The following is a 24,953-nucleotide window of genomic DNA, read 5'->3' on the forward strand; positions in this document are numbered from 1 at the left end:
TTTCCCGTGACTGTGTGGCAGTTGTCTCAGCAGTAAAGCAGGGATCCAAGGCATTGGGGGAGGGTGCATTCCTGCTGCGCACCATCCCTGTGACCCCCAACTCTTCCCGTGTCCTCTAAGCCAGGACATTCCCCAAATGGGCCATCTTTAGCCGGAAAGCAACTCCATCTGCTCCCCAGCAGAGGTCAGGTCCAGGACCAAGCCCCAAGTGAGGATGACTGGAAAGCTGGACTGGAGGAACCACGGAGACAGACCCTTCCGAGGCTAGGGAGGGCATCACTGAGCATTCTCAAAGGAGAGAGCACCTGCCACGACGTCCTCTCCAGTTTGGAGGCAAGTCCCTGCGCCTGAAGCTGCAGTAGTGCTAGGGTTGGGGCCCCCTGGCTGGCACTGTTCCTGCCTCTTGTCACCTCACAGGTGCAGATACACATCCCCAGAGCAGACACCTGGGTTTTTCCTGCTGTCACCCATCTACCCTTGTGGTGACCCAGACCTGGAATTTCCTTCTCAGAGCACTCCCCCACTCAGTCTGAGCCACAAGCTTTGGGTGAGATAGACCCCTCTCCAGGTGGGTCCTGACTGTCTTGAGCCAATTAGAGTATTTCATCGTCTGGTCACAAATTCAGGAATGGACATGTGGCTCAATTCAAGCCCATGAGAGCCAAGCCCCTCAGACTTCCCTTCCAGCTCTTGAGGGGGTGTTCTCTCTTTGAACCAGGCAGTGTAAAGAAGCAAGCCTATTGGTACAACAATATAAATGGCATTGAGAGGGGCTCCCAGAGACTGGGGACAGGGGAGCGAGGTTAGGCTCGCAGCAACCACCCTCTGGATCAAGAAGGTGAAGGAAGCCTTGAAAAAGGCAGAGGGAGTCCAGGCCTGTGGTGGCCTCATTTGAACTGGGGATCAAACCTCACCTGGGGCGACAGAGTGCCTAGTCCTAGTCAGTTAAGTGTCAGAGTTAATTTCAGCTCAGGTCATGATCTCATAGTTCATGAGATAGAGCCCCGAGCTGGGCCCTGAGCTATCAGCACGGAAACTGCTTGGGATTCTCTCTCTCTCCCTTTCTCTCAGCTCCTCCCTGCACTCTCTTGCGCTCTCTCTCTCTCTCTCAAAATAAATGAATGTAAGAAAATAAAAAATAAACTCCTCACCTAAAGTCCTCCTCCTGTCGACATTTCAGACCGCTGGGCCGATACATTCCTTTTATACTGTTTACATTTGACTTGAGATTTTAGTTATTTGCAACATGAATAATGCAAAACTATGTACTAACAAGGGATTTTCATTTCAGCAGGGGCTGCAATCAGTTACAGCAAAAGAGGAGCCAGTGCTTGCTGCACGCACAGTGGCTTAGCCGCATTCGAGCTCAGGAGGAAGAAACGCAGTTTCCCAGTGCCACTCAACAACCGAATACAACCACCTCTATTGAGCTCTGTGTGCAAAGCATCATGCGCTCCAGCCTGCCCTCTGGTGGTCACATCATACAAGATGCCCCAGGCCAAGGGAGTCCATAGGAGGAGAAACAAGCTGCGAAGGAGGGGGCAGGTGGCAGAGAACCTGCTAGAAGAAACAGGATTTTAACTGGGGCTGATAGGACAGGAGAATGGGGACAATGAAAACAGAAGGGACGTTCTAAGCTGAAAGAGCAGCTGAAGCCCAGATGTGGGCAGGCAAGCTTTGGTCCTGTTCGGGCAATGGGGAGTCTTCATGGGTATGAGCAAGGCTGAGTTCTGGGAGGTAAACAGGGGCGGGGGGGGGGGGGGAGGCGGGGGAGGGCGGTGCATAGGCTGATGTGCAGGCAGAATGATGAGTCAGGGGACGGTGATGGGGCCCTGCAGGGGCAGTGCAGGACGGGGCAGGAGGGTAGACCCTGGAGCTCTTGGGGAGCATGGAGCACCCCCCACAGAGGACTGAATGGATCTGGGGCTATGAGCGAGGAAGAAGCCCGGGCTCATGCCAACATCAGGATGCCAGCCAGTGGCAGGAGGGACCTCACAGGGGGAGGGCAGTAGAGGAGGAAGCTCCTCCCAGATGCAGGGGAGCTGCCCACCCCGCCCCCCCCCCCCCCAAGAGCACCATGTCTCTCACTCCCAGCCATGGGCCTGAGGTTCCAGGGTGCTTTGTCCTGCTCAACTGTCAAGGGCAGGCTGCCATGCTGCTCCTCTCATTGTCCTTGGCTGTCAGGGACAGTGGCCTGAGCCTCTTCTCAGAGTCTCCTGGGCTGCTGGATGAACCTACAGACACCCACCCCAGACCAGTGACTATTACCCCAAGTTTAGCCAGACATTCTGTGAAGCCACTCAAATTAGAACTCTCTGGCATGCAGTTCAAGATTGCTCAGGGAAGGAAAGAGAGTTGCCTGCAGGCTCCCCCCGCCTCCACAGCTCATGCCCTGAGCCATGAGCCATGAGACTTAGCCAGTTCTGTGGAAGCACAGGTGCTGGGGGCCTCACCGTGAAGCTCCAAAGAGTGAACATTGTGTCTCTGGCTTTGGAGAAGACTGTTATTTCCACAGCCTTTGCAGCTCCAAGTTATTCCTTCCCAAGAGGAGAGCTCACTTCAGAAAGTGGCCCCTGGGCATGAGGGAGCACCCACCATTCAGCCCTGGGCCAGGTCAGGGCTTGGAAAGCCAAGCCCAGAGTCCAAGGACTCTCCTCCATCTATGGTGGCATTCCCCTGGACAGGATGGGAGGGCTATGGCCCAGCATCCCTCCCATCCCACCCCTGTGGGTGCTCACAAAGAGGCCCTGCAGGGATGCAGAAGGGCAGTGCCAGACTGTGGGTGCAGAAGCTTCTGACCAGAGGCTCTGCCATTTGGATGCCTTTTGCCTGGACTGTAACACCCCCACGGCACTCCCACCCAGAGCCAACTTGAGGCCCATCCCATGGGCCTCTGCATCTTGACAGCCAGGACCCCCACCTGACATTGGGGGCATCTGAGGTGGGAGGAGAATGAAGGAGGAGATCCTGGAGCAACAGTCTGGAGCATTCCTGAGCCACCCCCTCCCAGTCTGGGCCATGCCCTCTGGCAGGTGGGAGGACAATGCCGGCTGTGTGCCGTCACCCCTGCCCCACTGGCTCAAGAGGAGGGCCATGGCGTGGCCCCAGCTCCAGCCTTGGCCTCTCCTGTGGATCTCTCCCTCCCCACACAGCCCCTGCTATCTGCCATTTCCATCCGTCCAGTAGGGTTTCCTTCCAGGCACAGACAACACCAAGGTGAGCGGTTTCCTGTTTCCTTTCTACCTGTGCTTTTCATCCCAAGGGGCAGCAGCCCATCCCTGTGGTCCCAAGAATCTGGAAAGTGGGGTGGGGCAAAGGGCTCAGAGGCACTCAAGTGCAGGGCACCAGCTGGGAGCCCCAGAACCTTACCTGGCTGGGCCCCAAGCTGCAACCCCCCCCCCACCATCAGATGTGGGGACAGTTCACGCTCCTCCTCCAACCTCCATGCCCCTCAACATCTCCAGCTCAGAGAAATATCCAGTGGCCTCTTGTCCCCATAAGGCTGCAGGCCCCAGGGCTGGTCAGCCCCACAGTCCCCAGCAGCTCCTTGGGGCTACAGGGTGCCTGAAGCAGGGGACCAGCCACAGAGCCCCACGGTAGTGCTCCCAGCCCTGTCCCACCATGGACTCTGCGTATGAGATGAGCCACATTCGAAAGCTCCAGGCACAGCACATGCGGATGCAGGAGAAGACTTTCACCAACTGGATCAACAACATCTTCCAGCACAGCCGGGTGAGTGTAGCTGGGTGTGTCCCACAGCCGTCCTCTGCTGTCCCCCTAGCTCCCTGGTCAGTGGCCTCTGGGGGCCCACTGTGAGATCATCTGGCTGAGATGTCTCGCAGACCCCAAAACACAGATGAGTCCGGTGCTCCTTCCTTAAGGAAGACCCTCTGGGCTGTACCTCCCAGGTCCTGGGATAGGCCAAACAGGTGAGGGGGGCTGACCCTGTGCCTCTTCCCCACCCCTCCCAGGTGGGCATCAAGATCCAGAACCTGTACACAGAGCTGGCCGATGGCACCCACCTACTGCGGCTGCTGGAGCTCATCTCGGGGGAGGCCCTGCCACCCCCCAGCCGGGGCCGCATGCGAGTACACTTCCTGGAGAACAGTAGCCGAGCTCTGGCTTTCCTCAGGGCCAAGGTGGGCACCAGGGAGAGGGATTCTGGGCCAGGTGCTGGGGTGGGCAGCAGGGACAGGCTGGACTACCAGATCTTCTTTCCTGGGCTGGCCAGGGCAGAGCAGAAGATCTGGAGCCTGAATCCGGGAATAGCAGCTAGGATACAGAGATGCAGAAAGCAAAGCCCTTCCTTGAACAGTACTCCCAGCTTAGAGGGCCCCAAACCGGTGGGAGCAGAAACAGCCTTCATCCCCGTGGCCGGGACTGAAATATGCTGTTGACTGAAACGAGGGAATCAGAGAATTCTCAGCAAGCAGATTCCGTGTACTTTTAACTTCTCCTTTCCTAAATAAGGAAATTTACCAGGCAAGAGCCATGGTAAGTGGTCCAGCAGATCCTGGATTCGGGGTTGGGGGAGGCAGGCTGAGGGTAGAACACAGGAGAAGAACCCTGGAAACTGAGCCAGGCAGCAGAGGGTGCAGGTCTTCCTTAGAGAAGCTGGATCACTTAGCAGCGAGGGACCACAGCAAACAGGAGGGAGGCAGAGTCTCCTGAAAGAAAGAGCCCAAAGAAATAGTCACTAAAAGGAGGCAAAAGCTCCAGGGACATGGAAGGACCCTCATGGCCAGTGTCAGGGGGCTGGACAAGGGTCATTTATACTGAGAACCAGGTTGGGAAGCCCATAGGGCTCCTGGCCTCGGGGACTGAACCCATGAGGTGGCTGTTCCTGGAGGCTGCAAGCCACTGAGCTCGAACTGGCTGGGCTGAACCTGAGTGTCACTTAAGTCCTGGGTTGGAAGTTATAGCCCCTGGGAGCCTGGCATGCTGGAGAGAGGCCAGGGAGGTAAGAAACCAAAGAAAATAACAGGGGCACTGCGGTCCCCAAGCACAGGGAGGAGCAGACAGCTGACAGTCACAGAATGCCATGCTCTTTTTGGCCCCAGGGACAATAGCCTGTAAACCAGCCCCCTCCCCTCCAGGTACGTGGGAAGAGTAGGAGCCCCATGGCCCTCATCAGAGGCTCTGCAGCTCCCCCCGAGCTTTGATACATAGCATGTCACTGATGCATAGTCTGTGAAGGTGACAGCTTGCCTCCACTGTACATACTGTAACCCCAACACAGGGTTGATGAGTAGCAGGACGTGGGGTGCACTCATTTCTGGAGACCTTGTCATTTGCTGGACACTCCATGCCAGGCTCTGGGGACCACAATCAGCAAAGCCCAGACCCGACTGCAAGGGGTCTGCAGTTTCAGGGAAGACAACTGATTTTAACCCAGGTCACCGGGCGCCAGTAAATGTTTAACAATCAGCTCTCGGGGCAGAGGGAATAAAAGCCCTCGTTTGTAGCACCTGCTGGTTTCTGTGGCATTGATACCCCCACCACGGCTGATTCCAAGCTACCAGCGGGGTATCAGCAAACACCAAGCGGGAAGATCAGCCTTCACAAGCTGGTATGAGCAGACTCCAACACCCCACTGACCAGATGCTCCAACTCCAACTCCAAGCTGAGGTGAGCGCAGAAGGGCTCAGGTGTGCCAGGAGAAGGCTGAGCATGGGGTGGACCCTTCAGAGACCAGACAGACACAACAAAGTGTACCCACGGGAGTACCCAGGGATGCAGCCTCAGCCACCAGGCAGGTGGTTGGCCGAAGCCAGCTTCCCGCCAGGTCTTATGGGAGTCTCTCCTCTTCTTTCTCCATTTAATGCATACGTATCCGTTACCCACTATATGCCAGACGCTCTGCTAGGGAGACACCAGGGAACAAAACCAAGATCCCCACCCAAGCGGGGTGAGGGGGCCAAGCATGTGTGTTTGAGTGGGACGAATTAGTCCTTGGGTTGTGATTTTTAATAAGGTGGCCATTGAAAGTACCAGTGAAAAAGTGCTGTTTGATAAAGACTTAGAAGAAGAGAGGGAAGTAGCCATGTGGCTACTGGGGGGAATATTTTCAGACAGCAGGGGCAGCCAGTACAAAGGCCCCAAGGCCTGTGCTAACAATCCCAAGAACTGCAAGAATCCTACAGTCCTCGGAGCCCTGGGATCCAGGAGAGGAAGATGGATCCAGAAGGTGAAGGGGCCCAGGTCCCGGGCAGCTTTGATGTTTATTCTGTTCCTTTCTCCCCTCATTTGCTCCTCCTCCCTGTCCATGTGGCAAGATCTAGGGCAGCAGGTTTTCAACTTTAGTGCGTGGGAAGAACCCGAGGTGTTTGTCCAAATGCAGAATCCTGGGCTCTGGCCCAAGAGAGTAATCGGTGGGGCCTGGGAATCTGCCGTTTTAACAGGAGATGGAACACTAATGAAGAGGGCTGAGATTGAAGTGGGAACCAAGGACCCAAGCACCCCCTGGAGATTCCAAGATGCCCTAAGAGGTGGAGGCAGACAGCTGCCGTGGTCTATTGAGTTCATTTATTGACTATTTATGACTCCTCATTTCCAGCCCCCATGGCTGAACCACCGATCTTGGCCCGTGTTTACCTGTAGACCACACACAGGGAGTTCCCCACCCCAGTGGTCCAGCCCAGTTCACCAGGCTGGGGTCTTTCCCAGGAAGACTTGAGTCCAAAGCTGCAACCATTTAGAAAAGCTTCACCTGCCTCACCTGTGCCCTGCCTATTTCTCGCTTGGGGACGTCCTGGGGCAGGACAGATTCCAGGACCCTGCCATCTGGCAACAGGTGCCCTGGACTTTAGGTTACTCTGAGACTCCTCTGGCACACGGGCTTCACAGCTGAGCCCAGCCAACTGTGCCCACAGGTGCCAATACCCCTCATTGGGCCAGAGAACATCGTGGATGGAGACCAGACACTCATCCTGGGACTCATCTGGGTCATCATTCTGCGTTTCCAGATTTCCCAAATCTGCCTGGACAGGGTACGTCCCAGCCCCCAACGCCCAGCCACCCAGCCCAGCCCCAGCCTCCCCTCAGGTCCCTGGGGACAGAGCTTTTCCACCTGACTGTTAGGGTCCCCACAGCAGACCCTGGCATTCACACAATTAATACCCACTCTTCAACCATGGGCAAAGGATTGAGAATGTCAGACTAATATGTTGAAGTGACAACTAGGTTCACAAACTTCAGTCTGGGACAAGCCATTCACAAGTAGGGGGTTGAGGTGACTGCCAGTGCCTGCCTTTCCTGGTGACAACAGTGCCAGTTCCTGACTGGTTGTTCCCTACTTGACACCGAAACCCTGTAACTTCCATTACACCTCTAATATGCTGTTGGGAGAAATTAAACATGTGGAGGTCATCCCAATCCCAGAAGTTTCCAAATCCCCAGTCACCTGAAGACCAAAGACACCATCCCCTATCCTCCTCTGTTCTACCTTTTGTTTTCTCAGGACTGAATTGGAAAGAGTAAAAACATAAAGTCCTTATATTTATCAATTTTCATAACTTTTCCAATTGGGGTTTCCAAAACCCCACCTAAGACTCAATTCCAATGCGTTAGAAAAGCCAACCTAGAGGATGAAATCCGAATGAAAAGAAGCCACAGATCTGGCTCAAATCCCGGAGGACCCCTGAAGCCCATGATCTGACTGTGAGCCCCGGGAGAACAGGAGATTTGCCTGGCTGTGTCCCCAGAGCCTAGGGCCTATGTGATGACTGAATGGATGGATGAATTTCTAGCTGGCCTCAAGCCCTTTCACGTAGCTACCCTCTCCTCCTCGGTCCCCCAAGCCAGCTCCAGGTGCCCTAGCTGCCCTTTCCCTGGGGGGGCAGCAGGTGCATCATCTCCTGACCGGTCACCCTGCTCCCTGACCGCTCAGGCTCTGCTCCCTGAAAAACAGACATAATTGGACCAGGCTGACTCTGTTCCCTCCCATGCCCATCCCTAGAACCTCTCCTAGTTTGTGTCTGCCAGCCTAGTCCAGCTGCTTAGGGCACCTGCTCTAGACCGGGACACTTCACCCTACACTGCTGCCCACCCAAGCTCCGGGGCCCTAAGGGCAAGAGAGGAGATGCAGCCTGCCCTGCTTTGATATTTTGAGTTTATAAATAGGAATTGGTGGAGAAGTGGAGCAAATGAAAGGAAGCATGAGTTGGGGGAGGAGGGGAAGGGAAGGAACTTTGGGGTGTGAGGGAGGGAGCGGGGGGAAGAGAGTACCACTGAGGCAGGAATGGAGGCTGGAGGGGGAGTAGAAGGGAGAAAGGAGGTGGGAAAGAAGCACTGAGAAGAGAGAGGGTGGGGCAGGGGTGGGGGCAGGTGGACCCGAGAGTACAGAACAAAGGAAATTCTTAGGAGGAGGAACAAGAAGGGTGGGAGGGGATTGAAACCCGGTGAAGATGTCCTTGCCCAGCGTGAAGAAGCAACACAGACTCTGCCCTCAGCAGCCGTGTGAGGCATCGAGGCAGTAGACGGGTGAGCTGCCAGCCTTTCCTGGTCAGGCCAGTCCCTGTCCTGTCGGTGGAGGGATGCTGGGGAGCTTCTTAAATACTCCTCTGCACCTCCTCATGTCATCCCTAGAGTGGAAATAGTGCCGGCTTCCTAGGGCTGTGTGCGAGGGGTGGAGAGCCCTGTGCATGGGCCCAGGGCCTGGCTGGAAGGCAGCCCAAGGGGACCTGGAGCCAGACTAACAAACCCCAGCCTCAGTTCCCTGGGACCCAGGGTCAGTTAGCACAATGCCCCACCCATCAGAAGGGCCGAGAAACACACTTCTTTGGAAGAAGAAGCTTTCTCTCTCAGCCCCAGTCCCTGCCCGCCACAAATGAAATCAAGTAAAATCAGGTGTTCCGAATAGAGGGCAGTCTGCACCTGCCTCCAGGCGGCGGGGTCGGGGGTGAGTGGGGGAGAAGGATCACAAGCAGGCCTGACCCGCCTCTCCCGCGGCCTGCCGGCTCCGCTGCCTTCTCAGCTGTCGCATGCTGACCCACCATCCTACCTGCCCTTCCAGGAGGAGTTTGGGGCCAGCGCAGCCCTGCTGTCTGCCAAGGAAGCTCTGTTGGTCTGGTGCCAGCGGAAGACGGCCTGCTATGCCAATGTCAACATCACTGACTTCTCCCGCAGCTGGAGTGACGGACTCGGCTTCAGTGCCCTTATCCATGCACACAGGTGCGCGTGAGGGAGAGCAGACCCAGCACCCTCCCAGCCCGACCTGGCCTGAGGCCGGCTTCAGCCTCCCTCCTGGAGGCCTTCACCACCAAGCCAACTACCGAGAATGGGCTTGGGTCCTCAACCTGCTCATCTCCCACATCCCCCTGGGCCCTGAACCCTGGGCCTGGGAGTAGAGATGGCTGATGGCCAAGGTCCTCGCCCTTTCCTAGGAAATCTCATGGAATTGGCCAGGTTTGCCTTGACCCCTGCCTTTCTCCAATGTCTGTGTCATCGCTGACTCTATTCTCAGTCCTTTCCCTCACAAGTACCTGCCCTTTTGAGCTTCTCCCCCTACCCACAAGCCAGGCCCCTGAGCGAAATTAGCCCTCCTCTCTCTACAGGTGCCCTATTCCTTCATTAGGGTCTCAGGTTACTGGCAGGGGAAACCAATACCTGGGTGGCCAATAGGAGCTTGCTTGCCTTTGTAACAAGTCCACTTAAACCCAAGCAGTAAATTTCTCTGGTGAAGAGCTTTGCCTGCTTTCTGTCCAGGCCAGACCTGCTTGACTACTGCTCCCTGAGTCCCGAGCGCCCACTACACAACCTCGACTTGGCTTTCCGTGTAGCTGAGCAGGAGCTGGGCATTGCTCAGCTGCTGGACCCCGAGGACGTGGCTGCTCTCCAGCCCGATGAACGCTCCATCATGACCTACGTCTCCCTCTACTACCACCATTTCTCCCGCCTGCACCACGAGCAGACTGTCCAGAGGAGACTCGCTAAGGTTGGTGAAAGAGCAGAGGTGGCCTCGAGGAGAGATGAGCATGGGCTCTGGAGTCAGACCTAGGTTTAAAGACTGTGTCTGCCACTTCCTAGTTGTGTGGCCTTGGCCATGTCCCCTAACTTTACCGTGTGTCCTCTGTCCATTGGAGCCCATAATGCTCGGGGTGACAGAAGGCTGCTATGAGTGCTTGGGAGTGTGAGCACAGTGCCTGGCAAACAGGGAAAGCCAGGTGAGCACCATCCTCTCCAGTCCCTCCCCTCTCCCCCTGCTCGTAGGCTGTTAAGCCCCTAATGAGATTGAAAGGCTCAGAGAGCCAGACTCTGCAAGGACAAGCACAGAAGCAGCTGTGCTGGGCGCAGTCCATGTTTTCGGGGCTCTCATACTCTCTGGGCACGGCGGCAGGCATGGAAGCCTGGGGAGGCTGTTCTCAGGGTTGGTGTCTCGGTTGGGCATGGGGGAGAAGATCCAGGCCAAGGGCTCTGAGCTGTTTTAGGGATGTGGGGGCCTCAGGAAAGGGAAAGGTGGCTCAGAAAAAGAATAGTACTCCCCAGAAGTGAGGCCAAATGGGGTAAAATAAGATGGAGGAAAACAGGGCGGATGCCCCACACTCCTGGGTCTAAGTGTGCAATGCAGGCAAACCTGATTCTCTGGGGGCTGGGAGGACCCCACTTTAGTGCAACCTCAGCTAGGGGAAAGAGCCTCCACCCACCTGGGCAACCTTGGCAGTCACTGAGCATCCAAAAGGGGAGCACCTCCATTCCAGGGCCTGCCCCGAGGTGCTGCCCGAGGCCTTCCCGTGCCTCCCCCAGATCCTGCTTCAGCTCCAGGAGACAGAGGAGCTGCAGAGCCAGTACGAGCAGCTGGTGGCCGACCTGCTGCGCTGGATTGCGGAGAAGCAGGTGCAGCTGGAGGCACGGGATTTCCCAGACTCCCTGCCTGCCATGCGCCAGCTACTGGTGGCCTTTGCCTTCTTCCGCACCCAGGAGAAGCCACCACGGCTGCAGCAGCGAGGGGCCACAGAGGCCCTGCTCTTCCGGCTGCAGACGGCACTCCGAGCCCAGAATCGCAGGCTCTTCCTGCCTCATGAGGGCCTGGGCCCCGCAGAGCTGTCCCAGCGCTGGGCAGTCCTGGAGCGGGCAGAGGCCTCAAGAAGCCAGGCCCTGCTGTGGAGGATCCTACAGCTAGAGCGACTGGAAACCCTGGCCCGGCGCTTCCAGCGCAAGGCAGCCCTCAGGGAGAACTTTCTGACAGACACAGAGCAAATGTTGGACCAGGCCACAGCTGCCACTCCACCAGCCAGCCTGGCCACAGTGGATGCAGCTGCCCAGAGACTGGGCATGCTGGAGGCCAGCATCCTGCCCCAGGAGGGGCGCTTCCAGGCCCTGGCCGAGATCGCAGACATCCTTCAGCAGGAGCAGCACCATGGCTGGGCAGATGTGGCCCGCAGGTGAGCCTGGGGTGCGGAAATCATCCTCAAAACAGGCTAAGGCCTTCCTATCATATCCTTATGTTTACCTGTGCCCATTCCTGGCCATAGAGGTCTGATCTATGGGTTCAGGGCTCTCTTTAAAAGATCTAACTCCCACTGATGCCTGAAGTTCCAGCGCCCTCAATTCCCCATTTTTAGTAAAGCACTGCCCTTTCTAGATACTGCTTATCAACTCATTCACTGAACAAGTATTTGTTGTCTACTACGTCCCAAGCACAGTTCTAGGCACTGGAGATTTAGTAGTGAGGAGGAGAAACCATAATGCCTCCCCTCGCAGAGCTTACACACTACTAAGGAAAACAGACGAATTAAAATAGATAAATAGTACGTGCAATAGTGATTTTAAAAAAATGGTAACAAGATAGGGGATTATGAGGTGCCAACATGGGGGGCGGGGGTTAGATCAGGTGGCCAGAGGAGATTGACTTTTGAGCAAAGACCAGGAAGAAGCAGAGACCAGAAGAGGGGCCCAGCTGTAGAGATACGGGGACACACTATACCAGGCATAGGGAAGGCGCATGCCTGCCATGTTTGGAAAATAGCATGGAGGCCACTGTTGGTCAAAGTGAACAAGTAGTGGTTGAGGTCAAGGAGGTACAGGGGCAAAGGGTGGGGGTAGAGATCATGCTGGGATCTGTAGGACACAGTAAAGACGGGATTTACTCACAGAAGGATGGGGAATTCAACACGGGAGGGCTGGAATGAAGGAGTGGCACAATCTGACTCCTGTTCGACAACGATCGTTCTGGATGCCATGTCAGGCACAGACTGAAGGGACAGAAGCAAAGACCACTTATGCAGCTATTGCAATAATCTAGGCCAGAGAAGCAATGCAGGTGATGAGAAATGGTGGGATTTTGCATATATTTTGGATCCAAGAGGATTTACAGACAGATCACATGTGGGGTGTGAGAAATTCAGTTATGAAGCCCTTTAGCCCAGGCACCTAGAAGGATGGAGTTGCTATCATCGGAGATGGAGACTGGAAAGGTTTGGGGGCCCTGTTGGCCTGAGCCACACAGACCCTCCATCTAGCTTCTCTGCCTGTGTTTAAGAAGCAGGAACACAGTGCCCTGACAGCCATAGGCTAGAATGCTCCAAGCCCCCAGTCACTGGGCTCAGGCTCCTCCATGACAGCCAAGCACCCCCACCAGGTGTAGACCCCAAGGTGGCTTCCCTATCCCAGCCCAGTGAAGACCCCACCCCACCCCTTATTTTCACATCCTCCAGGCAACTGGAGATCACTGGGCGCTGGGAGCAACTCCTTCAGCGTCTCCAAGGGCAGAAGAAGCAGATGGCAGGTCTGCAAGCTGTGCTGAGCCTGCTGCAGGAGGTGGAGACTGCCTCCAACCAGCTCAAGGAGCTACAGGTGGGCCCTGGACCAGCAGGCCCCTGGGTGACACAGCACCAACACTCGTGATGACCCAGCACTCTGGGACAGCAGTGATCACTTGTCCATCCCTGGCCAGGTGCTAGCCAGCTCCACGGCCTGTGGGCAGCAGCTGGCTGAGACAGTGGAGCTGCTGCAGAAGCATGACCTGCTGGAGGCCCAGGTCTCAGCCCACGGGGCCCATGTGCGCCATCTTGGCCTCCAGACCTCGCAGCTGGACTCCTCCCTGGGTACTACTGTGGAGGTGCTGCAGGCCAAGGCCCAGGCACTGGCCCAGCTTCACGGGAGCCTGGTGTCTCTTCTAAGGGCCCGGTAAGAGCTCACCCAGCTCTCCCACCTTCTCTAGAACTTTTCTGGAACCCAATTTACCTCCTGCCCTGGTTAAAATACTGCTGACTTGGCAACTTCCTCCACATTGACCTTCACCTCTGTCTTCTGTTCCCCTGTTGAGTTATCAGGAAAAAGAAAACTCCTATCTAAGGGGGAGTGTCTGAGCCTTGTGGGGAGCCCCCTCCCCAGTCCCTTTGGTGCCCCTTGCCACCCCTCAGGCGCACCTTGCTGGAGCAGACCCTGCAGCAGGCAGAGTTCCTGCACAATTGCGAGGAGGAGGAAACCTGGTTGAGGGAGCATGAACAGCTGGTGGAGGATGAAGCCCTGGGCCGGGACCTTAGCCAGATCAGAGCAGCCCTGCAGAAACACAAGGTCTGTGTGACCCTGGGCCCTGCCCCAGTCCCCACCTGGCCCTTCCCTTTCCTTCCCTTCACCCAGCTCTGCACCCTGCCAGGCCCTGGAAGCCGAGCTCCGCCACCACCAGTCCATGTGCACTGATCTCGTGCGGAGGGGATGCGACCTGGGAGCCCGCAGGCACCCCACGCGGCCAGACCCCAGGGAGCGGGCCCAGGCACTGCAGGGCGCGTGGCAGCGGCTCCGGGCCTCCACAGCCAGGCGGGGCGCTCGGCTGCAGGCGGCTATGCTCGTCCAGGAGGTAGTTAGGCTGCGGATGCGGGGGGCCGGGCAGGCGTGTGGGGTCGGCCCGTGCCCAGCCTGCCCTCCTGCCCGCAGTACTTCAGTGATGCAGCTGACGCGGCCTCGTGGCTGCGGGAGCAGCAGTCGGCTCTGGAGAGCGCGTCCCGCGGGCGGGACCAGACGGCCGCAGAGGCCCTGCTGCTGCGCCACCAGCGACTGGAGCGTAGCCTGCACGCCTTTGGGACGGAGCTACGGCGACTGGACGAGCAGGCACGGGCGGCCGCAACCCAAGTGTCGCTTACCGTATGTGTGGGACGTCAGGGACCCAGAACTACAGGCCTCCAGCACCAAATGCACATGTGGTCTGAGCACTATGCCCCGTCTCCCGTGACCACACACACAGGGTGGAAATGGGAGGGCTTTTGTGGCCCCTGACCTGGGAATCTTAGCTTCAGGCTTGGGGGTGCCCCACCCCTCCTCAGCAACTTCTTATTGGCTGCCCCAGTCCGATTAGTGGCATCTTGTCTGCATGCTTGTAGAAGTCATCCGAGGATAGTTTGGTTTTGCTCATGTTGCCCACCAGTTTCCATGCACTAATCCGGTTCCTCCTGGAACCACCCCAGGTACAACCATTGGCTCCACCCTGCCAAGCCTCGTGTTTAGGGGAGTCCCCTCTGGACACACTGCCCTGTGTCCTGTCAGCACAGGTGGTATCTGCCCTGAGCTCTCCAAAGGAAGGCCCGAGGAACCTCCGGACCTGGAGTGAGGTTTCCTGCCACTCTGGGCCCCCAAGCACTCAGAAGATGGTCCTCTCCGCTGAGCTTGACCCTGACTTTGACCCTAACACCATACTCCAGATACAGGACTGCTTGAACCAGGACTATGAGGGCCTGGGGGCCCTGGCAAAGGTAACTAACACTTCTTGTTCAAGAAATGTTCATGGAACACCTACTCTGCACTGGACCCTGAACTGGGAGTCCAGAGACAGAGCAGTTGACTGGACGTGCTCGCTGCCCCCAAGGAGTTTACACAGGCAGAGAAGAGGAGAAACAGGTCATTAGATGGCAGTGGGTGTGATGGAAGCCCAGGTCAGGCTGGGAGTCAGGGAGGGCATCTCTGAGGGGAGGCCATTTAGGCTGTGACTGGAACAAGGAGAGGTTGAGAGCAGGCAAAGACAGGGGGAGGGCAGGAGAGATGGGGGCGACCATCCCCTGGGCAGTACCTATCGCCAGGCAGGCAGGAGGTCCTGGAGGAGTAAAGACCAGAGTGCCTGGAGCCTGGAAGTGAAGCTGGGAGTGGCAGATGGCTGGAGGAGAGCCTAGAGGGGAGAAGGGCGGGGCTAGGCAGAGCCAGGTCCCACAGAAGTGTGGCTTGTCCCTAAGAGCCAAGGGCTAGATCAAAAGAGCACACTCTACCAGGGCCCTTGACCTGATATCAAGCTCTTGTCAGCTCCTTCCCCTGGACCTCCAACAGAGGGCGCAGGGCCCAGCAGTGGGGCAGGGGCCTTCTCTCGCCCTGGGGGGAAGGGTATGGGGACCTGCTCTGAGTGCCCTAGGGGGAAACTGGCCCTTGCCCCAACCTCTGGGCTGGCCTCTCCTCAGCACCGCAGAGCTCAGTTGGAGGAGGCAGTGGCCCTATTTGGCTTCTATGACTCATGTGGAGAGCTGCAGTCATGGCTGGAGAACCAGACCGCACTGCTCCAAATGCTGCAGCCCCAGGCGGATGACTTGGAAGCCACACGGCTCAAGTATAAGGTACTGCCCCTGTGGAGCCAAGGTGGGCGTCTTGGCTGCTTGGCCCTGCGGCCTTTCCGTATTCCTGTCCTCCTCCCTCCCCGCCTGCTCCTGCCTCTCCGTTATTCACTCCTGTGTCCTACTTCTCCATGTTAACTGTAGTCCTGTCTGGGAAGAAGAAGCAAGGGATCTGGCCTTGAATTATTTTGTTTTTATTGAGGTATAATTGATACACAACCTGATAGTAGTTGGAGGTATGCAACATAATGGTATGTCTGTGTGTATTGTGAAATGTACCCCACAGTAAGTCTAGTTAGCATCCATCCCCACACGTAGTTACAGAATTGTCTTCTTGTAATGAGAACTTTTGAGATGGACTCTATTAGCAACTTTCAAAAATGCAACACAGGATTATTAACTATAGTCTCCAAACTATATGTTCCATCCCCATGACTTACTTACATTATAGCTAGAAATTGGCACTTTTTGACCCCCTTTACCCATTTCACCCACCGCCCACCTCCCCACTTCTGACAGCCACCAATATGTCCTCTGTATCTATGTTGTTTTGCGCTTTTTAGATCCCACATACAAGTAAGATCATACAGTATTTATCTATCTCTGACTTACTTAGCATAATGCCCTCACGGTCCATCTTTTGTACAGTGGTATATATGTATACCGCATTTGGTTTTGATTTTGTTTTTTAATAAATGTTTATTCACTTTTGAGAGAGAGAGAGCATGAGTAGGGGAGGGACAGAGAGAGAGGAGGACAGAGGATCCAAAGTGGGCTGGTGAGCCTGGTGTGGGGCTCTAACTCACGAACCATGAGACCATGACCTGAGACAAAGTCAGATGCTCAACCAACTAAGCCACCCAGGCGCCCCTCTTTTTTTTTTTTTTAAGGTTTATTATTTATTTTGAAAGAAAGCATGTGTACACCCACCAGCTCTCAATCAGGGTAGGAGCGGAGAGGGAGGGAGAAAGCAAGAATCCCAAGCAGGCTCCCTGATATCAGCACACAGCCAGACTGGGGGCTCAATCTCATGAACCAAACAGTGAGATTGTGACCTGAGCTGAAATCAAGAATTGGAAGCTTAACCAACTGAGCCGCCCAGGCACCCCTTTGCCACATTTTCTTTGTCCATCCATCACTGGACGCTAGGTTGCTTCCATATGTTGGCTATTGTAAATAATGCCTCTATGACTATGGGGGTGTAGCTATCTTTTCGAATTAGTGTCTTCATTTTCTTTGGATTAAATACCCAGACGTGAAATTGCTGAATCATAGGCTGGATCTATTTTTCATTTTTTGAGGAACCTCTGTATTATTTTCCATAGTTGCTGCACCAGTTTATATTCCTACCAACACAATGGCTTCCTTTTTTCCACCTGCTTGCCAACACTTATTTCTAGCCAGTTTTTAATCTTTTATTTAAGAAAAATTTGTTTAACGTTCATTTATTTTTGAGAGAGAGACAGAGACAGAGTGTGAGCCGGGGAGGGGTAGAGAGAGAGGGAGACACAGAATCTGAAGCAGGCTCCAGGCTTTGAGCTGTCAGCACAGAGCCCGATGCAGGGCTCAAGCCCACAAACTGTGGATTATGACCTGAACTGAAGTCTGACGGTTAACCGACTGAGCCACCCAGGAGCCCCTCTAACCCTTTTTTTTTTTAATTTTTTATTTATTTTTGAGAGAGAGTATGCACAAGCTGGGGAGGGACAGAGAGAAAGAGAGAAGTTCTGAAGCAGGCTCCACACTGACAGCAGAGACCCCAACGTGGGGCTCAAACTCATGAACCATGAGATCATACCTGAACCGAAGCTAGATGCTTAACCAGCTGAGCCACCCAGGTGCCCCTATTTATAGTCTTTTTGAAAACAGCCATCCTGACTGGTGTGAGGTGACATCTTGTTGTCATTTTGATCTGTTTCCCTGATAAGGGGTGATGCTGAGCATCTTTTCCTGTGTCTGTTGGCCACCTGTATGTCATCTTTGGAGAAATGTCTATTCAGGTCCTCTGCCTGTTTTGCAAGCAGATTATTTGTTTTGGGTGTTGCATTTATTGTTGTGTATGGTGTAAGGTAGGGATCCAGTTTCATATTTTGCGCATGGCTGTCCAGTTTTCCCAACACCATTTATTGAAGAGACTATCTCTTCCCCATTCTTGGCTCCTTTGTCATAAAATAATCAACTGTATGTGCACAGGTTTATTTCTGGACTCTCTATTCTGTTCCACTGATCGATGTGTCTGTTTTTATGTCAATTCCACATTATTTTGATCATTATAAATAATTACTACAGTTTACTATAGTAAACTATACAGTTTGAAATCAGGGAGCGTGATGCCTTAACTGATGTCTTAAGAAAGACTTTTTTTTTTCTCAAGATTGTTTTGGCTATTGCACACAAATTTTAGGATTTTGCATTTCCGTACAAATTTTAGGATTGTTCTATATCTGTGAAAAGTGCTATTAGAATTTTTATCAGGATTATAGTAAATGTATAGATTGCTTTGAGTGGTTTAGACATTTTAACAATGTTAATTCTTCTAATCCATGTGCACAGAATATATTTCCATTTGTGGAGGGGGGGGTTTTCCCAACTTCTTTCATCGATGTTTTCAGTGTACAGGTCTTTTATCTCTTCAGTTACTTATTCGTAGGTTGTTTTTTTTTTTTTAATGCAATTGTAAATGAGATTGTTTTCTTAATTTCTCTTTCTGATGATTCATTCATTATTAGTGTATAGAAATGCAAAATATTCCTTTATATTGATTTTGTACCTTGAAACTTTACTGAATTCATTTATTCTAACACTTCGTTGGTGGAATCTTTAGGGTTTTCTATGTATAATACCACGTCATCTGCAAATAATAACAGTTTTACTTCTTGCTTTATAATTTGGATACCTAGCCTTGAATTTTTAAAGGGCCCTACCAGCCCTTTAAGGACAGAGGCCCCAGTCCTTCCAGAGGGTTGCTGCTCAGACACCTGCACAGCAGAGCATATCAGGTCATTGGTAGTCTTGAGTGCAGTGTGGGAAGAGAAGAAACTCACTCAGGGCCTGGGTCTTCCTTTCCCCAGAACTTCCTCACTGCCCTGGCTGTGGGAAGGGGCTGCTTGAGTGAGGTCAGCAGCTCTGCTGAGCAGCTGAAGCAGAGATGTCCTGAAGATGCCCCCAGAATTCAGCAGCAGCAGGAGGAACTGAGCCAGAGGTAAGACGGAGGGAGCACAGAGCAGTGGGGACAGGCTGGATGCTTTGCCCGGGCCTGCACGCCTGCTGATGTGCCTCTGGAGATGCCAGGAGGAAACACCGGACATGTCAGAGACAGGAGAGGGCATGGGGACAGGCAGCCCGGCAGCAGCTATTGTGTGAATCCCCAGCCGTGACCCCAGTATGGCTGTGGAGATGTCCCTGTGACAGAGACATCCCTGTTCGCTCTGCTCAGGTGGGGGCAGCTGGAAGCCCTGAAGAAAGAGAAGGAAATGCAGCTGGCACGCACCACGGATGTGTGCAGTTTTCTGCATAAGTGCAGATCCACACAGGTCCAACTGCGAGACCTGATACTCCGGCTAGAAACCCTGGAGCTGGGGCAGTCAGAGGACAGCCACTGCGTCCTGCAGCTGGCCCAGCAGAAGATGCCGGCACTGGAGAGAAGCGTGTACCACTTGCAGAGGATCACCATCAAGTACGGCCTGGGTTCGGGCCCTGGGAGGCAGGGGAGGACTGAGCAGGGTTGTGGCATGAGGAATGGGACAGAAATTGGAGCACAGGCTGGATGTGCTGTCTGAAGGGCAGGGGCACAGGTGGGGACACGGTGTGAGAAAATGCTCATGGGGAAAGGGCAGGCCACACAGGCTTGCTGTCCCACGGTGAGGGGGAGGCAGGAGTACAGAGTCAACACCACTTTGCCTGGGGACTCCAAGCCCGGACACCAGGGCAGGGCACTGACTGGGCCGTGGGCCCCATCTCCCAGAGCTGAAGAGGCGGGCCCCACAGAGAATCAGTGCCTGAGAGGACAGGTGGAGACGCTGCAGGGGCTGCTGGAGCAGGTACAGCAGCACGTGGCCCGACAGGCCAGGGCCCAGGCCGAGGCACGGACACGGCAGAGCTTCCTACAGGACAGCCAGCAACTGCTGTTGTGGGCGGAGGGCGTCTGGGCTCGGCTGCACAGCAAGGAGAAGGCGGTGGACGTGGCCTCGGCCCAGAGGCTGCTGATGGAGCACGGAGACCTTCTGGAGGAGATACGGCTGCAGCAGGAGAGGTCCGGACGGGAGGCGGGATAGGATGTGCCTCAGGCTGGCTAAGGCCTGTGGGGACAGGACATCAGAGAGGGAGAGGCAGGAAGCAGGGCATCACTCAGGGTTGTAGTCCAGGCTGGTGTCCAACAGGTGCTTGGGGCAGGCTTGAAGGAGGGGGACGTAACCAACTGGTCTGGCATCCTGAATGCTTGAGGGAGGGACGCAGGGCAGAATCTGAACTTCCTGGAAGGTTCTGTCAAGTGTAGACCTGGCCATACCCCATCCAGGTGAACTTGATGGATTGTTTGAAATCAGGACAGCCTAGTCTCCCAAGCAATTCTGGGTAACCAGAATGGGAACCCCTGGAGTCAGATGGCTCAGGACCCCCTCTCCTCCCCCCCCTCCCCCCATGGGACTAAGACACCCAACTCCTCAGCATGGCAAGGCCTCTCCTCCTGCGGGGATGATGCTACAGGTCTTCAGACAGGCAGGGTCACACAGTCTACAGGCTGTGCCCTGCACAAGAGTAGCCAAGCGGTCACTGAATCCATCCCGTCCTTTGTGCTCAAGACTCTACGAATGGTTCAGGGCAGCATCAGCTCAGAGGAAGTGGAGCCTTCAAGCTGGGTGCCTGTGGGCCCTTTCTAAATACTCATGGGCTGGCAGTGGCCTTGCAGTCAGGCATGTATGCGGTTTGAGTGATTTTTCTACTTGACTTTGCATCGGCATTGGGATGGTCCCCCGGAGCAAGGGTGTAACAAACAGGGAGCAGGGAAAGTATTGAGACCTCAGTGTGCTAGGCCTGTTACGTTCTGTGCATCACTAGTGGGCCAGGGCACAGCTGCCCCATGGAACAAGTGAACCAGGGGTCTAAGTGGCCTCAGACCTCCTGCCAGCTACCCTTCTATCAGAGCTCCAAAATGAATGACCTAGTGAGAGGGGAGGAAGGGGGGTGAGAAGGAGATGGGGTTTGACCTTCTGCCTGTTGTCCTGGATAGGCTGCAGCAGCTGGAGGCCCAGGGCCAGCCCATTGCAGCCTCGGACTCTCCAGGCTCCCAAGAGGTGGCCCGTGTTCTGAGGCTCCTGAGCCAGCGAGGCTGGGGACTGCAGGCCGCCTGGGAGCAGAGACGGCAACAGCTGCAGGAGGGGCTGGAGCTGCATAGATTCGGCAGAGATGTAGATGACTTCACTGCCACTTGTGCCAGCCACGAGGACTTCCTGCGGCAGGGCCACCTTGGGGTAGGAAGTCTGGAATACAGGGCTGCGGTGATGCTTCCCCATCACTGGAGGGAGCTTTGAAGTCAGTAGGCAGGGGTGGAGGGGTGCTGGTGGCCCTGGGATGGCAGTGGGCGATAGGGTGCTGACCCCTGTCATCCCAAGCATGACCCCAGGTCTCTGCACCCCCAGGAGGATGTGGGGGAAGCCCAGAGCCTGCTGCAGCAGCACCAAGAGTTTGGACACCTGCTGGGAATCCTTGGGCCTCGAGTAGAGGCTCTGCGGGCACGTGGCGAGAAGCTGGCCCAGAGCCGACACCCTGCTGCGCGCAAGTGAGCAAGGCCTGTCTGGGCAGCGCCTACCACCCTTTCTCAGCCTACAAAGCCTGTTGCCCTGAGGCTGGGGGACAGTGTGGGGAGTGGAGGAGCGGCAGGGTGCACCCCGGTGGGCCTTAGAGTGGAGCCCTCCCTAGACCCTCCCCCATTCCACCCGGCCTCCAGGGTCAGAGAGCAGCTGCAGAGCATCCAGGGACGGTGGACCGGGGTCCAGGAGAGGAGTGAGCAGAGGAAGAGGCAGCTGCTGGCCTCCCTCCAGCTCCAGGTGAGGGGGCCAGCCCAGGTGCACGAGGCCTCCCCAAGAGGAGTGCCTAGGGGTCTATCACTGCACTAACAGTTGTGGGCTCTGCAGAGCCCTTGATAGTTTCCAAAGTTCCCACATGTTAGGTCATTGACTCTCACAGCGCTTCTTGTGAGACAGGCATTATGGATCGGATTTTTCCTGATGAAGAAAACAAGCTGAGGCCACACTGTTCAGAGTCAAGACTGGACCCGAAGTCTTGATAGACCTCCTTGCCATCCCTCATCTGGCTGTGCCCCTTCCCCATCATTTCTGGCCACACTCTAGGCTCATGCATGGGCCACGGGCACCAGCTGCAGACCTAGGCTCTGCCGGATACTTGCTCAGCCCCCATAGGGGCTCAGAGCTGCACCAGTCCACAGGCCTCCTCTACCATAAGCCTATTAGGAGAGAAATGATCACACATCATTTGATGTGAGCTGGGGGAGCAGGGACTGCTCAAGTGCTCCTCTTATCTGGGCACAGGACACCATGGGGCCCAGGCCATCAGTCCCCGGGCATCTTCCTACTGTGAGGGAGTAATGTGAGGGAGAAACATTTCCGTCCTGATCTCAGCTTCCCTGTCCCCACATGGGAGCAATAACCCCAGCCCCCCCCACACACACACACTAGGATTGGATCTGGGCCATTGGGAGTCTGTGAGACCCCTCCCCCTCAGCCCTGGTTGTAAGACCTATTTTCTCCTGGTTCTTGGGCAGAAATGGAAACAGGATGTGGCAGAGCTGATGCTGTGGATAGAGGAGAAGGGGCTGATGGCAGCACATGGGCCTTCCCAAGAGCCCAGCAACATCCTGCAGCAACTCAAGCTGCACAGAGCAGCTGAGCAAGCGCTGCTGGCCACCTACGGGCACATGGACGCCCTGCAGCAGGTGGGGGCAGTGGACACAGGGCACATGGCCTCCTCTTCCTCAGACTCCCAGCCCAGAATTCCCCTTCAGATTCTTTACTGCTACCTTGGACTTAGGATCCCCCAGATTCCTCCTCCGCTCGGCTGGGTACCTCTTTGTCTTGGCACCCAAACCAGCCCAGAAAGTATCCATCATCTCTTCCCCACCAACCTCAGCTCAGCCCAGCCCAGCCCACCCCCAGCTCCTAGGGCAGCTCCAATGCCTGCTACGTCTACCTGAACAAAGCCTTCTCTACCATAGTCTGATGCCTGCTCCCCCTACTCCCTCTGCTCTACTTGGTGGTATCAGAGGAAAGTCCTCTGACCTCTGTCCAGATCTGGGGCCACATGAAATTCTTGAGCCCTGGAAGCCTGTGGAACGCAGCCTGTAGCCAGCTACCCCTTCCCCCACCTCTGCCACCTGGGTCCAGCCTGCTGTGGCCGCTCATGGTACCAGCAACTCAACGAAACTCCCTTGGTCTTTGCGTCCACCCCAGGTTGGGAGACAGCTGTTGAGCAGCAGGCTCCATGCCCAGGAAGATGTGCAGGGCAGCCTCCAGGGCCTGAGTAACAAGTGGGAAGAGTTGAAGCACAAGATGGCAGAGCGTGGAGACAAGCTCCAAAAAGCTAGGCAGCAGGCCCAGCTTCTGCGGCTGCTGCAGGTCAGCTGGAGGGACAGGGCACGGGAAGGAGACTAAGCCTGCCCTGAGCCAGGCAGGGTGGGAGCAGGCAGGACAGGAAGGGGGGGGGGGCTGCGGAGCAGGAGTCTGGGGTATTGTACTAACTCTGGATTAGCCCTGGCAAGTCCTGCAGTCTTAAGAGGCCTCTAGCCTATGGCAAGTTGAGCCTGGCTTTGCCCTCCTGTAGGCCAATATAGAATCGTCTCCTGTGTACCCCATGTGTGTGGTCAGCGCAACTTGCATCCCCGTGGAGGAAGAAGCATGAGGGGACAGGAGTGGTCATGAGGCTCAGGGGGAAGGTGGGAGGTGGACAACGGTAGAGTCAGCAGGTCCCCGGTGAATCTATTAAGCTGCAAGCAGTGTGGTGTCAGAGTCGAAGAACTTGCATGCCTGTACTCCAGAGCTAGTGCAGCACCTTGCACCTTCCTCAGGATGCCAAGGAGAAGATGGAGCAGCTGGAGGGGGCTCTGCAGAGTGCAGAACCAGGGCAGGACCTGGGCTCAAGCCGGCGGCGACAGAAACAGCACTGCCAACTGGAAAGCGAGAGCCAGGCGCTGGCCAGCAAGATGGCTGCCCTCGTCGCCCAGGCAGAGCGGGGACTCACCTCCCAGACCGTCACGGAAGAGACCCAGAAGTACCTGCAGAGGTACCCGCCTGCTTGTTCCATCTTCACCCCGCTATGTGCCACCCCCACCATGTGAACGTGAGGATTGATTCCACCCAGGGAGCCCTGCGGTGGCATCTGCAGGATCTGAGGTTCCCCAAATCTCTGTCCCTTACGAGAGGGGTCGTTTCTGGGATAGGAAGACCGGAGACCCCAGCTAGGCATGCCCGGCACCCCAAATCGGAAGTCATACAGGTCATCTGGGTGAAAGCTTGGGCCTTGAGCCCTCTCCAGCCGCTTTCCCCTCACCAGTTGAGGCTTTGCCCCATCCCTACTTTGTTCCTCGTGAGTCCCTGGCGGGGCTACACAAAGCACCGAGGGTCTTGTCCCCATCTGTTCCCAGCATCCGCCATCTCTTCTATGTCCACCCAGATTCGAGTCCCTGCAGGAACATCTGGCCACTCGGCACGTACAGCTGCAGGCCTCACTTGAGCTGTACCGGTTCTACCAGCTGAGCGACCTGGAGCTCACTTGGGTGGCTGAGCACATGCCCAGAGCCAGCTCCACCAGCTCCACCGGATGCTTGAATGGTGCTCAGAGACTTTGCCACAAGCATGAGGTAGCGCCCCCCATCTTCTCCCGGGATCCCTGACATCCCCTTCCTAGACCTTAGAAACCCTCTGTCACTGCTCAGGGTGTCCTGATTTCCAAGTCTCTGCCCTCAGTTATCCCCTGCCCAGGAGTGTTGTCTCGGTGGGGCTCGGAGCCGCATCCACGGCTCCGTTCCAGGCACCCCGTGACAAAGGGAACCCCAGAGGCGGCAGCTCCTCATGCTGTTCTGTGGCAGGTGCTCCAGGCAGAGGTGAAAGCCCACCAGGGACAGGTGCAATGGGTGCTGGGTTCCGGACGGAGCCTCGCAGCCTCGGGGCACCCCCAAGCCCAGCACGTCATGGAACAGTGCCAGAAGCTGGAAGGCCTCTGGGCAGAGCTGGAACGGACATGTGAGGTGCAGGCCCAGTGCCTACAGCAGGCTGTTGCTGTCCAGCAGGTAAGATGCAGAGAGCTCACAGGATCAGGGGAAGTGGCAGAAGGGAGGCAAACTCTGTGAGTGAGGTGTGCAGGACTGGGACTCTTGGGGCACTGGGTCAGTGGTGAGAACCTTGGCCCAGGAGG

General features: G+C 55.7%; 1 protein-coding gene across 1 annotated transcript in view; it reads left to right on the forward strand.

Annotated features, from left to right (window-relative positions):
- Window positions 1-1,782: 1,782 nt before the first annotated feature.
- The window catches only part of SPTBN5 (spectrin beta, non-erythrocytic 5), a 46,781-nt gene continuing 23,610 nt past the window's right edge, over window positions 1,783-24,953 (forward strand). Inside the window, exons 1-24 of the mRNA XM_053224147.1 lie at window positions 1,783-3,732; window positions 3,972-4,139; window positions 6,873-6,989; window positions 9,014-9,171; window positions 9,706-9,934; window positions 10,744-11,381; window positions 12,654-12,792; window positions 12,893-13,125; window positions 13,362-13,515; window positions 13,598-13,798; window positions 13,876-14,082; window positions 14,487-14,687; window positions 15,381-15,533; window positions 18,602-18,732; window positions 18,967-19,206; window positions 19,495-19,782; window positions 20,758-20,998; window positions 21,167-21,306; window positions 21,475-21,574; window positions 22,309-22,479; window positions 22,994-23,158; window positions 23,608-23,822; window positions 24,213-24,399; window positions 24,628-24,828. Of these exons, the coding sequence (XP_053080122.1) occupies window positions 3,622-3,732; window positions 3,972-4,139; window positions 6,873-6,989; window positions 9,014-9,171; window positions 9,706-9,934; window positions 10,744-11,381; window positions 12,654-12,792; window positions 12,893-13,125; window positions 13,362-13,515; window positions 13,598-13,798; window positions 13,876-14,082; window positions 14,487-14,687; window positions 15,381-15,533; window positions 18,602-18,732; window positions 18,967-19,206; window positions 19,495-19,782; window positions 20,758-20,998; window positions 21,167-21,306; window positions 21,475-21,574; window positions 22,309-22,479; window positions 22,994-23,158; window positions 23,608-23,822; window positions 24,213-24,399; window positions 24,628-24,828 (4,788 nt within the window). The 5' untranslated portion in view covers window positions 1,783-3,621. The remainder of the gene's footprint in view (window positions 3,733-3,971; window positions 4,140-6,872; window positions 6,990-9,013; window positions 9,172-9,705; window positions 9,935-10,743; window positions 11,382-12,653; window positions 12,793-12,892; window positions 13,126-13,361; window positions 13,516-13,597; window positions 13,799-13,875; window positions 14,083-14,486; window positions 14,688-15,380; window positions 15,534-18,601; window positions 18,733-18,966; window positions 19,207-19,494; window positions 19,783-20,757; window positions 20,999-21,166; window positions 21,307-21,474; window positions 21,575-22,308; window positions 22,480-22,993; window positions 23,159-23,607; window positions 23,823-24,212; window positions 24,400-24,627; window positions 24,829-24,953) is intronic.

Source organism: Acinonyx jubatus, chromosome B3 (assembly GCF_027475565.1).
Source record: "Acinonyx jubatus isolate Ajub_Pintada_27869175 chromosome B3, VMU_Ajub_asm_v1.0, whole genome shotgun sequence".
Taxonomy (NCBI): domain Eukaryota; kingdom Metazoa; phylum Chordata; class Mammalia; order Carnivora; family Felidae; genus Acinonyx; species Acinonyx jubatus.